The following is a 13,024-nucleotide window of genomic DNA, read 5'->3' as shown; positions in this document are numbered from 1 at the left end:
TATTCATGAGAATTAATGCCACTGTGGTATCTACATGATTAATTTGTTGGCATTTCTCATTGTTAACATCTTTCTTTTTACTTTCTGTTTTTTTTTTTTCTGGACTGCTGCACTGCTACTTCTTCTGTGATACAGCTCCTCTGTTGGCGGGTGTTCATCTATATACATTATCATGGCTAAGGTCCTATCTTTGAACGTTATTGGCCTGAAATCTAATCGTAAATGGCATCTGGCACTTAGGGAGTTTAGACAGTCTGGCACAGATATTATTCTTGTCCAGGAGACTCATCTGGTCAAATAGAGCTTCTTCGTATTTGCATTCAGAAACTTCCTGCAATATACCAAGCCTCAGATATGCATAAACAAGTAGGTGTGGCCATTCTTGTTAAGGCTGGCTCCCCTTTCACATGCTCTGATTCTTACTTGGTTTCACGGGGCCACTTTGTTATTCTACAAGGTAGCTGGAAAACCCGTCCTGTCACTTTTTGCACTCTCTATGCCCTAATGTCAATCAGTCACACTTTCTCTCCTGGGTTTATGCACGCTTATTTCGAGCCGCACACAAACATTTAATTATTGGAGGCAATTTTAATTTACCCAACTCTAATGTTCTTGATCGTTACCTGATGGATGATTGTGCCTTGCAGCCTCGAACTTTGAGAGGCTCATAAACTTTCTGCCAAATATCCAGAAAATATGCTCTGTTTGAGGCTTGGCATGCTCTCCACACTGTGGACCAACAATACACATTATTTCGCCCCTCACCTCACTCATTCTTTCATAGATTATTTCTTTGTGAATAACCCCACACTCAGGATAGTGAAGTCAGCCCAGATATTGCCAATCTAATGGTTAGACCACACAACTATTTTACTCACCTTGTCTCTAGCTGCTCCCAATCACAAACCATGTCATTGGCAATTGAATGGCTTCCTTCGTAAGCACCTACCATGCAAAACTGAATTGAATCCACTATTCAACACTATTTTATCAAAAATACCACACCTGATCTCACTCTTACAGGGTTGTGGGAAGCTCATAAGGCTGCAGTTAGGGGTCAATATATTGCTGTTTCTTCCACTATGAAAAAAAATGCATCTGCTGCCAAGCAGAAAACCAATGTAGAACTCTGCAATTTGGAAGCACAAAGGCAGAGTACTCCCTCCCTATCTTTGCTAAAGAAAATATGTCTTCTCTGTACAACTATCAAGGAACTTGCTTTGGATAAAATTGAAAAGACCCTGGTTCTGATGAACAACTTTATTATGATAAGGGTAATAAAGCCCATTACTTAATGACCAGGAAACTAAGAGAGAAGTCCCACTTGTTGGCCGCACATCAGATTATGGACAATCATGGTTCCCTACTTTCCCATCCCTTGGAGGTTGTTTGGACATTTCAGAAATTTTACTCTTCACTATACAGTGACCCTACTATTCCCCATGAACCTCCACCCTTTGGTTTTCATGATCATATCAGTCAATACTTTCAACAAAGCGGAATCCCTACACTTCAGACCTCTGACCTTCACTTTCTTAATGCACCCGTCATGGAAGTGGAACTTGAACTTGAACTTAAAACCCTGCCTTCTCATAAAGCTCCCAGATGGGCTGCCTTATGAGTACTATAAAGCCATCCTGCAGCTCTTTATGTCTCCCTTGTGCCGGCTCTTTAACAGTTTTCTCCACAATGCCCCTATTCCTACTGACATGCAAAGGTCTTTCCTTACACTAGTTCCAAACCCAGGCAAAGATCCTACCCATTGTGCTAATTATAGACCTTTTGATTTATTGAACTTGAACCTAAAAATATTTACTAAACTCCTCTCCTTGAATGCTATTCTTCCATCGTTGCATTTCCAAATCTTCTATTATACTATCAAGCTGCCCAACTGCATGCAATTGCATCCTGGTTCATGCTGCATGCCTATAACAAATGAACTAAAATTGAGAATCTATGCGGAGGTAGGTTCCACTAATTTACTTGGGAGAATAAGTCAGCTTTGTAATTTGTGGCGAGCAACGTCTCGGAAGCATGCTCTTATGTCAGAAGCTGCCCTAATGACAGCTTTTCTATAAAATCCCAAAATGCCAGATAGCTTGACATTTCCAATGTCTTTCCCCTGATCAATGCAGAACCTTTTTCAGTTTGGTCACCTGGTTGATCCCAGGACTCATAGACTCTTACCTTTTGATGTGCTTAAAGACCAATTTGATTTACCACGCCAAGTGTTTTACAGGTACTTACAGATCCGCCACTATGCCCGGTCCATTACTCCCTCACGGAAATTTTCTCCCCTGCCCCATTTTGAGCAATTTTGGCAGGTCCCTCTCAAAAGGGTTTAATATCTGATATCTACAAAATCTTTCATGTTTATAACACACAGACCCAAGGTAAGCACTCCTTAATGCTTAAGTGGGAAAAAGCCCTGAGGGATGAACTTTCCCTGGAAGCATGGCAGGTAGTATGTCCCAGGCAGCCAAGAGCTCTCTTTGTACCCACTATAAATAAAATTCATGAAAAATACTCTGCTTCTGGTACCTGACACCAGACGTTCTTCATGCCATATATCCAACTAGTAAGGACTGTTGTTGGAGGTGTCATCGAGATAAGGGTATGCTTTGCCACATCTACTGGACCTGCCCAAGAATAAAAATCTTTTTGGACATCAGATTAACAACCCTTACAGCATCTTTTTGAAATAACTATTCCCTTTACCCTGAAGTTTTTTCTTTTGGGTTTGAATCCTCCTATTTTTCCCAAGGCATTTAAGAAACTATCATGCCATGTACTTATGGCAGCATGCTGCCTTATAGCACTAGGAAGAAACCATCATGAGCTGTGGTTGGAGGTAGGATGCAGTGTGACATTCCTTCTATACTCTCTTTCTTTATTTTCTCTCTTCCTTTACATTCTTCTCTTTTTTCCTTCCTTCTTTTTTTTCTTCTTTTCTTTTTCTTCAAACATTACAGCATACTCTTTATCTGGCTCTAAAAGTCTAATGTTTGCATTATGCTGAATATATTCATGACCCTCAGGAGTTTGCATATTTTTTGCTGATGTGCTATGCTTATTAAATGTGACAATTCTTAGAGAGTACCTCTCTTTTGTGTTGATGAGCCTAGCTTACTCCTTTTGTTTTACTGTTTTTCTACCACTGTATGCTCAGACTGTAAGCTGTGAGCTATGTATACCGTGATTGTAACTTTTTCTAAAAATCTTTTAATAAAAATGTTAATTGAAAAAAAAGCACAAAATTGAATAAACTTTATATCATTTGAAAGTAACTTTGCATTGTTTTGTACCAGAATCATAATTATGGTGTATATTGAAATGGGACAAATCATAGAATTAAAAAAAAATTATACTAGATCAAAGTTTAAATAAATATGTACACTGTGTATGACTTTTTCTCTTAGGTAAAGAAAGTGATTGCCGAATAAACAGGCTCATAGTAGAATGTAACCACTTAATAATGTAAATGGTTAATATTTGCATTTTAGTGCAAAATCTTAGAAATTATATGAAGACAAATGAAGGATCTGCTTTCATTTCATTGTGCGTTTTACCATTGTCATTCAAGGCAAAGCAACAACTTGGCCTAAAGCAGGAACTAAATTCCAGATGGGGTGGGTGGGCATATTTGCGCATCATGTCACACTTACCTCTCACTGAGGTTACTTCCAGCAGAGACAGATCCAGGCTCCATTTATCCTTGCCATCTCTTGCTGTCAGGGTCCAAATCTGAACCTGGGACCTCTGCAATGTCTGGCTGTAATTCCTTTTACTGTGCTACCTGAGATAGCTTCCTGTCTGATCCCTTGTGTAATCTTGCTTTGTATCTTGTTTCTGGTGAACCGTGAACTCTTTGCTCCTCTCATTAACTTCATGATTTAAGTCATGTCTCTGCAATTCCTGTATGCCAGTTTATTGTGCTTTCCCCAGCCAATATCTTGCTCCTTGCATACCTGCAGCTGTCTTTATCTTTGCTAAAATTTGTTACCGGCCCTTTGCTTGTTTCTTGGCTACACTTCTACTTGATCCCAACCTGCAACCACTTGTTACTTATCTTTGGCTTGTTTACTGACTGCGCTTCTGCCTGATGCCTACCTGCTATATCTGTTACTGGATCCCGGCTTGCTCACCTCCTGGTGGAGTGATCCCTATAACCGTGACCTGGCATTAGCACGCAGCAAAACCTATGTCCACCATCAGGAGCTCTGGTGAAGACCGGTTTGTGCTTAGACCCTGTGCCTCGGGTGAGCCCATGTCATCCACTATGGTGACCTGCTCATGTACATATCCTACTCGTAGGTGTGAACCCTTCTACTGCTACAGGTACTGGTCTGTGAACCTGAGCATGACACCAACTCTGTATCGACTGGATCCTGGAAACTTGAACAATGACTAATGATGTAACTCCTCACATGAGCACAGTAGTTACATGATCCTTGGCACCCAGCTCTGTTCTCGGCATATTCTCTAGCTCCTTACATTTTACAGTGGGTCTCTAGTTTCAATTTACATGCCACCCTCCACTGCTTTAAAACTTTACTTCACCCCATCTGCCACCAACACCTTCCCCTCTGTATCTTCTGGGTCTGAGGCATTCCTCTTCAACCATTCTACAATGACTGTTGATCTAACCTTTGCACATAAGCATAATAGCTACATCATCCTTTGGACCCAGCTCTTTTCTCAGCATGCCGTGCTGAGAATATGCCAGGTTGTATACTGCACGGGTCATGTGCATGGCTTTGCAAGTTTCTTTTGTCATTTTTTTCAGTGGGGCTTTAAGCCATTTTACTTGCCTCTCTCCACAACTCTTCAACCCCATGTTGTTTTGTTTAGAATTGAAAAACATAACCAGGATTGGGAAGCATGTTACTCTAGCACTTCGAGTGACTGCACTGTTTGGTTATTTGCTGATTATGACCCCACTGCTCTAGCACTTGACTTATCACTTACACAGGGCATACTCATTTCACTACTGACAATTGCAAAAGAAGCAAAAGGAAGAAAGGGAAGTGAACATGTGAAGCTGGGGAGGGTAGAAACTAAACTGAATGTGTCTATTCAACGTATGGCTGCAATTCTTTTATTTTTTATTGGCCTGTGATACAGTTCCCCCTCTCGTATAAGTTCTGGGTACCTCTGAGTTTCCTCACGCAAGTATTGCCAGCAAGGATGCTCACTATACTGCATTTCTAGCTGATCTATCTCTACTAGTGAGGTGCTGCTGACACCCCGGTCAAATGAACTCTGCACCTCCAAAGTTCTCTTCTCACATCCAGTTCTCTCCACCTGCTGTTAATAGGTTACTGGATCACAACTTCTACAGCTGCCTAGTGCAACCAAAATACATCTCCTGTAAAGCCGATATGATAATTATATACACGTCTAATGCATATATAAATGTATACATTTAATTCTGTACAACTATCAAAATGTGTTCCTCCATCTAGTTTATAACTCAAGTTTTATTCCCCCATTTGTACCTTTAATAAAGACACTAGAATTATACTTCTCATACAAAGTATTTTTGCGGTGCTACAAAAATACATGTAAATGTTAAATGGTTACACATGAATAAAAAAATATGCAAAAAAAAGAAACAAATGATAAACTATCTAGAATTAACTGGTTGATTAAAACTACTAAAGTAAATCTAGTTTTTATCACAAAATACTAACCTATGAAAGATTTATAAAATAAAGAAGAGAACTTGACTGTAACACTGACCGCCCAGCTCTGCAGATTACATTGGGAGGTCATTTTTTCTAGTGTAATCAGTGAAGCCCCACTTTCACTTTCACTGTCACATTCATTCTGCCACTGTAACTTTTACGGTTGTTTGATGCTCTCTGTGTATCAAGAGTGCTTTGAGAGCTCTTCATACAGAAAATTGCCAGCTGTCACACTGACAGTGGTGCCCCACTGATTGCACTGAATGAGCCATCCAAGTGGAAAGAGGCCCATCTCCAGAGCACAGAAGATGGGCAGGGTGATGCAAAGGCAGTATAGTCTCCTTCCCCACCTGTGTTCTACATCACAACAGCAACCAAAGTAAAAGCTTCTCTGCTTCGGCAAGACCCTCTGAACACTTTGGTAGTAAGATATCTTTAAAATGAACTTACCATCTAGAGCATCTAGTAGTGAATTGTGATCCAGGTGCATAGGTTTTATTGTTGTAAATGCAAGGACAATCTTCTACGTGAACACATCCTGAATACGTTAAATCATCCAGCACATATCCTGAGGGGAAACATTAATTTGGGTTAGCTATTTTAGGAATTTATTTTCCTGCATCCTAGGATGTCTGCTAGGATCTTCTGTTTTTACAAGTGTTCATAACATATTGACTGTAAATCTACAGTAGAATTTTAATCCTGATTTTCGCCATCGCATTCAAATAATGCATGAATTTGTAACCATGATGTTTTGTGAGAAAAAAGAAAAGAGAAATAAACAAGATTATCACATTATTTGTGTTATGGATAACTAACTGGGTAGAAAAGAAAGTGCTGACACCATATACAGTATGTTCTATTTTCCTCTTAGATGAATATGTTACTGTTTTAGGGAAATTGTATTCATTCAAATGTTACTTATGTTCTGTAGATACAGAGCGGGTGTCATGGTCAGGTTCACAGATCAGTAGCTGTAGCAGTAGAGAGGTTCACACCTACCAGTAGGATATGTACACGAGCAGGTCACCCTAGCGAATGACATGAGCTCACCCGAGGCACGATGTCTAAGCACAAAGCAGTCTTCGCCAGAGCTCCTGATGGTGAACATAGGTTTTGCTGCATGCTAATCCCAGGTCACGGTCATCAGGATCGCCCCACCAGGAGGTGAGCAAGTCGGGTTCCAGTAACAGATGTAGCAGGTAGGTATCAGGCAGAAGAGCAGTATCAGACAGAAGCACAGGTAGGTATCAGGCATAAGATCATTTTAGCTTGTTGATAAAATATTTCCTTAACAATATTTTATGAAACCCTCTTTAACGTTTGTATAATAATGGCCCTTTAATGCTTTGTCTTGACTTAACAAAAGAGACAAAGAGAAAATAATTGGGGTAGCTTTATGTTGTATTAAAGAGGCATATTATAAGGCCTGGTTTGGCAACCTTTTGTGCATATTGTGTTGAAAAATGTTTTCGAAGAAATTGAGAGTGCCAGTTATATAAAAAAAAAAGCCAACTTTACATACTCAATCACGAAAAGGCAGTTTTATACAGTAAATGCTGTAAACTATTTGAATAATAGTAAGAAAACATTGAGCTTTCAAGGATGGTAAATGGTTACTTACCCTTTTTCCAGAACACATGTTGTGAGAAAAGTATGGCAAGGTTGAAATTAATATGTCAACCGAGAACTTCTACGAAATATACAGTTGGAAATGAAGTGTAAGGTGATACTGGTCACCATAATAAAGTTCTCTCAGATCAAATCCAATTTCTGCACCTTCAAACCCTAATTAAACCCTCATTCCTGCACCTTCACACCTCAGATCACCCCCATTCCTGCACCTTCACACCACTGATCACACCAATCCCTGCATCTTCTCCCTTCAGATAACCCCAGTTCCTGCACCTTCACACCTCCAATCACCCTGCATCTTTTCCCTTCAGATAACCCCAGTTCCTGTACCTTCACACCTACAATCACCCCAATTCCTGCACTTTTACACCACAGATCAGGCCCAATTCATGTTTCTTCATGGTCTCAGATCAGCTCCAGCTTCTGCAATTTCACACCTCAGATCAGCCCCAATTCCTGTACCTATACACCTCAGATCACACCAATTTCTGCACCTTCACACCTCAGTCCCCAGTTCCTGTGCCTGTTCAGGCTTCAGATAAGCCCCAATTCTTGAACTCCCAGAACTCTAATCACAATTTCTGCACCTTCACACCTCAGATCACCCCACTTCCTGCATTTTTACAAACCAGATCAGCCCGAATTCCTGTTCCTTCAGACCCCAGATTAGTCCCAATTCCTGCAATTTCACACCTCAGATCACGCAAAACTCTGATCATCTCCAATTCCTGCACCCTTACAGCTCATATCACCCCAATTCCTGCACCTTCACACTTTGGCTCTCCCCAAATCCTGCACCGTCACACCTCAGATCAGCCCCAATCCCTACACCTCCAGGCCTCAGATCAGCCCCAATTTCTGCACCTTCACAATTCAGCTCACCCCAATTCCTGCAACTTCACACCTCATCTCCAACAACAACTCCTGTGCCTTCAAGCCTCAGACCAGCTCCAATTTCTGCACCTTCACACCTCCGATCACCCTGCATCTTCTCCCTTCAGATAACCCCAGTTCCTGCACCTTAACATCTACAATCACCCCAGAATCACTTTTACACCACAGAACAGGCCCAATTCATGTTTCTTCATGGTCTCAGATCAGCTCCAGTTTCTGCAATTTCACACCTCAGATCAGCCCCAATTCCTGTACCTACACACCTCAGATTACACCAATTTCTGCACCTTCACACCTCAGTCCCCAGTTCCTGTGCCTGTTCAGGCTTCAGATAAGCCCCAATTCCTGTACTCCCAGAACTCTAATCACAATTTCTGCACCTTCACACCTCAGATTACCCCACTTCCTGCACATCCAGACCTCAGATCAGATCCAATGCCTGCACCTACACACATCAGATCAGATCCAATTGTTGCACCTCCAAACCTCAGATCACCTCAATCCCTGTACCTTTACACCTCAGATCACCATAATTCCTGTGCCTTCATACCTGAGATCAGTCCCAATATCTACACCTTCACACCTCAGGTTACCCCAGTTAGTGCACCTCTGGATCTCAGTTCACCCCAATTCCTGCATTTTTACAAACCAGATCAGCCCCAATTCCTGTTCCTTCAGGCCTCAGATTAGTCCCAATTCCAGCAATTTCACACCTCAGATCACGCAAAACTCTGATCATCTCCAATTCCTGCACCCTTACAGCTCATATCACCCCAATTCCTGTACCTTCACACTTTGGCTCTCCCCAAATCCTGCACCTTCACACCTTGGATCAGCCCCAATCCCTGCACCTCCAGGCCTCAGGATAGCCCCAATTTCTGCACCTTCACACTTCAGATCAGCTCTAATTCCTTCACAATTCAGCTCACCCCAATTCCTGCAACTTCACACCTCATCTCCAGCAACAATTCCTGTGCCTTCAAGCCTCAGATCAGCTCCAATTTCTGCACCTTCACACTTCAGATCAGCTCTAATTCCTGCACTTTCACACCTCAGGTCAGTACCAATTTCTGAACCTTCACACCTATCAAGTCAATCCTAATTTCTGCACCTTTACACCTCTGGTAAGTTCCAATTTCTGCATCTCCAGATCTTGGTACACCCCAATTCCTGCATTTTTAAAACCCAGATCAGCCCCAATTCCTATTTCTTCAGGCCTTAGATCAGTCCCAATTCCTGCATTTATCCACCTCAGATCACCCAAATACCTGCACATTTACACCTCTGATCATCTCCAATTCCTGCAACCTTACAGCTCATATCACCCCAATTACTGCACCTTCACACCTCAGCCCACCCCAATTCCTGCACTTTCATACCCAGCCAGTGCTCCAGTGTCAAGATAGTGCCGCCTGTACCATTCAGTAGAATTGGAGAATTGAGTCTCAATTCCTGCAGTTCCTAATTCCTTTTTCTAAGGTGGTAGTTACCAATATCTGTTATGAAGTTGTAGTTCCCAATAGACGTTCTAAAGTAGTTTTTACCAAGTCTTGTGTTAAAGTAGTAGTTCCTATTATTTGGATGCCACGGCAATGGTAGCTGCAGCATAAATCCTGCTGCTGTTTTTGACACCTGTGAGCTGCTAGCTGCAGCAACGGAGCCATTACAGTACACTTTTATAACAATTTGCCGGTGGTTATAGCTATTTGTAACTGTTCACACAACCAGCGATTACCTGTGGTGATCGCTGCTGAATGCACACAAAGTGTGCGTTCAGCGGCCATCACAGCGGGTAATCACTGACTGTGTGAACTGTCACGAATAGCTGCAGCACCCATTAACCTGTCACTATAGTGTACTGTACAGGCTTGGCAGCTGCAGCTAACTGCTCACAGGTGTCAAAAACAGCAGCAGGAATCAGTAGATGCCTGCTCCTGCCACTTGCACCATGAATAAATGCTCCTTTAAATGTAGTCTAAGTTCCCAATAGCTGTTATGTCAGAACAGCCTTTACAACCTTTCCTCCTCCACAATAAATCTTTCTTTGCATTGAGTTACTCATAAAAGATTGCTGAAGAAGGGTTAATAGCCATTTGAAGATAAACCTCTCTGGCTATATCCTCTCCAAGCTGAGCCAGGCGTATGGATGCTGAGGGAAAGAAATGTTCGGAGGGAGGGCAGGTACATATATGATAGTAAAAGCCTGACCATGAGCTGGCTCAGGATAAAAGAGTGCTATGCTACAGAGGAGGGAGAATACTAAATATAATTACCCTTTCAAAGTGACGACAAGCAGCCTGGGAAATCTGACTTGACACAGCTTCAGTGTGGAGAGAGCAACACAGAAACCGACACCAGCGGGAATAGAGGTGGGTGGGCACCAGCCGCACTGCTTCTGTATGCAGCTGCTGGCCAGCTTTATTGTATAGGAGGTGGGTTTCCCAGGACTCCCCTTGGGTGTTGTCCTTGATGCTGTTTTGTGCCACCTCTGACACTATTGCCAAGGGTTTCCCACCCCTGTTATTCATTCAACATCAATAAAATATATGTTGTTATATTTGTATTTCATTTATATAACTTGCCTTCTGGACAGGTGCACTTGGCCACGCAAGGTCCATCACAAAAACTTTGTTTTTCTGGATTGGAGCAGGTAGGTGTACAAGGGGAGCTGCATTCTTTGAAGATTAAGTTGGCACGACATACCTTGTCTGGGGAAAAAATCATATATAGTATATATATATATATATATATATATATATATATATATATAAATATATAATAAATATATTCTAAATAAATACATACGGCTACAATAATTTGTATTTCACATAACACTGAAAGCAAGCATGTGATGTAGAAAAAATAGAATGCCTTCAGACTAAGAAACCTCAGACTGCAGCAAAGGGTAGCATTACAATCCATTAAAAGGCATGATAATCAAATTTCCTGTCAAAGGCACTGATCTTGTAATTGAACAGATGAACAGATTTACAATTAGAAAAATATAAGTGGAGCGCCATCCTAGGTAGGTTGCTAGGATTATGGGATGATAGGTAGATTTTGTTTTTTGGCTTCTCTGTAATCATTGGAACAGTTATTGATTCCTTTGGGCTCTGCTAGATTTCACAGACTGCAGGTTTGGTTGTTTTCCCCTGCATTTTGGAGGCTTAAAGAACATAGATGTCTGAGAGAAGCAAATGGGCCACTTGAATATTTAGTGTGCTTCAGCCAATCCCTGGACAAGTATGCTCAGTAGGTGGCAGGGGAGACCATAAATAGCCTGGAGTCTGGAGCAGCCCTTGTTCTTGTTCTGCTGGAGAAGCTCCACAGCCTCATGGGCTCTGCCCCTCTGAGTCAGTTTTTGCTAGAGTTTGCTGATGTTCATCTAGGACCCAGCTTTGCCAGAGCTGTGCGCTTATTCCTAATCATCTTTTGAGCTAACTAAGAAGTCTCACTTAAGAGTTTGGTTTAGAGGACTCATTAAAGAGTGCTGGGTAGAAGAGAGAAAGTGTATACCTGTCCTGTAGTATTGTATTAACCCATCCCTCACTGAAGAGTGTCTGGTGGAATCTAGGAATTAAGCCATTGTCCTGAGATGTGTGGAGGAAACTGGGAGAGTGCAGTTAGCCTTGAGAGACATTTTGAAAATAGACCTAAACTAAAGATCCTAGTAGCTATATATTGTTCTACTTTTGGGGTGCCAGCAGTAGCTCTCTCTGTGAGGTAGCTCTCATAGGGTCACAGATAATGGCCATCCCTTTGTTCTTAGCAGGATCCTGGATTGTGATCTTTGTGAATAGCGCTTTCCTGTACTGTGCAGTGTTCCTGAAGTTGCACTGGTTACTTCCAGCTGTGTAATTGTATAGGGTAACCAAATAGACTTGCCTCATAGTACCCAGCTGTGAGGCTTTAAGACTATTCAGAAAGATACCTCATGGTCCCCAGCTATGAGTGTTTAGATTGTCCTCTCATAGATGTCGCCATTTTGGAGTATCCCATACCATCTCAACCCCTCTTCTGTTACATGTTCTATAAGCAATACATCTTAAAAAGACATCCCCTGGGCTATTTATTGGTGTTAGAGTGTATGGTCTGTTGGTGACCTTTGCAAGGTTTTGGAAAGACCCAGTTTATTCCAGCAACTCATATGGGGGGTAGCACTACATAAGGCTAATTAAACAAAACTGAAGAAAAGGAGCACAAAATGTATATTTCTGTATATGGCAGCCAGTGCATGGAGCAGTGGATTTTTGGTGCTCCCCTTTTCAGCACCGGAATATATTGGCGTTAGATTTTAGTCAAAAAAGTTTTTATGCAAGCAAACTTGTCCAAAGATAAAAATTAAAAAAGAATGTTCCCCTGTAAAGAAGATATTTTATACATGTCTGTCCTGATACTCGCTTTGCTGACCTTCACTTTTTGTGGTTCACACAACATCATTACTGTGTCCTGCAGTGATGAAACCCCAACACTTCCAGAAGTGTGTCAAATCCTATTAATATCACAAAACATTTGCTGTCTTCTTGACTTTTTGCTGTACCTTTTAGGCAGTGGTAGACTTGCTGAGTTCAAATATAGTTCTAGACAGTGATTTCTTAAAACAACACACCTGATTGCTTTACGTTTCTTAGACCAATTGCCAAAATACATGCTTTGTCAAAACAAACCTATTTTTGGCAGATATAAGCAGCAATATATAAGTAAAAAAAGTGTTTTCTGTCGCTTTGATGGCTGAATTTGCCAGGCAGTAGAAAGCCTGCTGCATTCTACAGAGCTGTTTTGTCAAGTTGTACTGTAGTTTCTGCACG

At 41.5% G+C, this 13,024-nt stretch overlaps 1 protein-coding gene across 1 annotated transcript in view; it reads right to left on the bottom strand.

The window, feature by feature from the left end:
* Positions 1-13,024, bottom strand: part of LOC149445616 (mucin-5AC-like) — a 156,850-nt gene that overhangs the window by 102,898 nt on the left and 40,928 nt on the right. The window contains exons 9-10 of the mRNA XM_089653502.1: positions 10,799-10,924; positions 6,138-6,255 (exon numbers count right to left, since the gene is read on the bottom strand). Coding sequence (XP_089509628.1) covers positions 6,138-6,255; positions 10,799-10,924 — 244 coding nt within the window. The remainder of the gene's footprint in view (positions 1-6,137; positions 6,256-10,798; positions 10,925-13,024) is intronic.

The sequence above is a fragment of the Staurois parvus genome, unplaced genomic scaffold (genome assembly GCF_062004578.1).
Source record: "Staurois parvus isolate SC_StPar_1 unplaced genomic scaffold, SC_StPar_1.0 ptg000715l, whole genome shotgun sequence".
Lineage (NCBI taxonomy): Eukaryota > Metazoa > Chordata > Amphibia > Anura > Ranidae > Staurois > Staurois parvus.
This window is presented reverse-complemented; position numbering and strand designations above follow the sequence as displayed.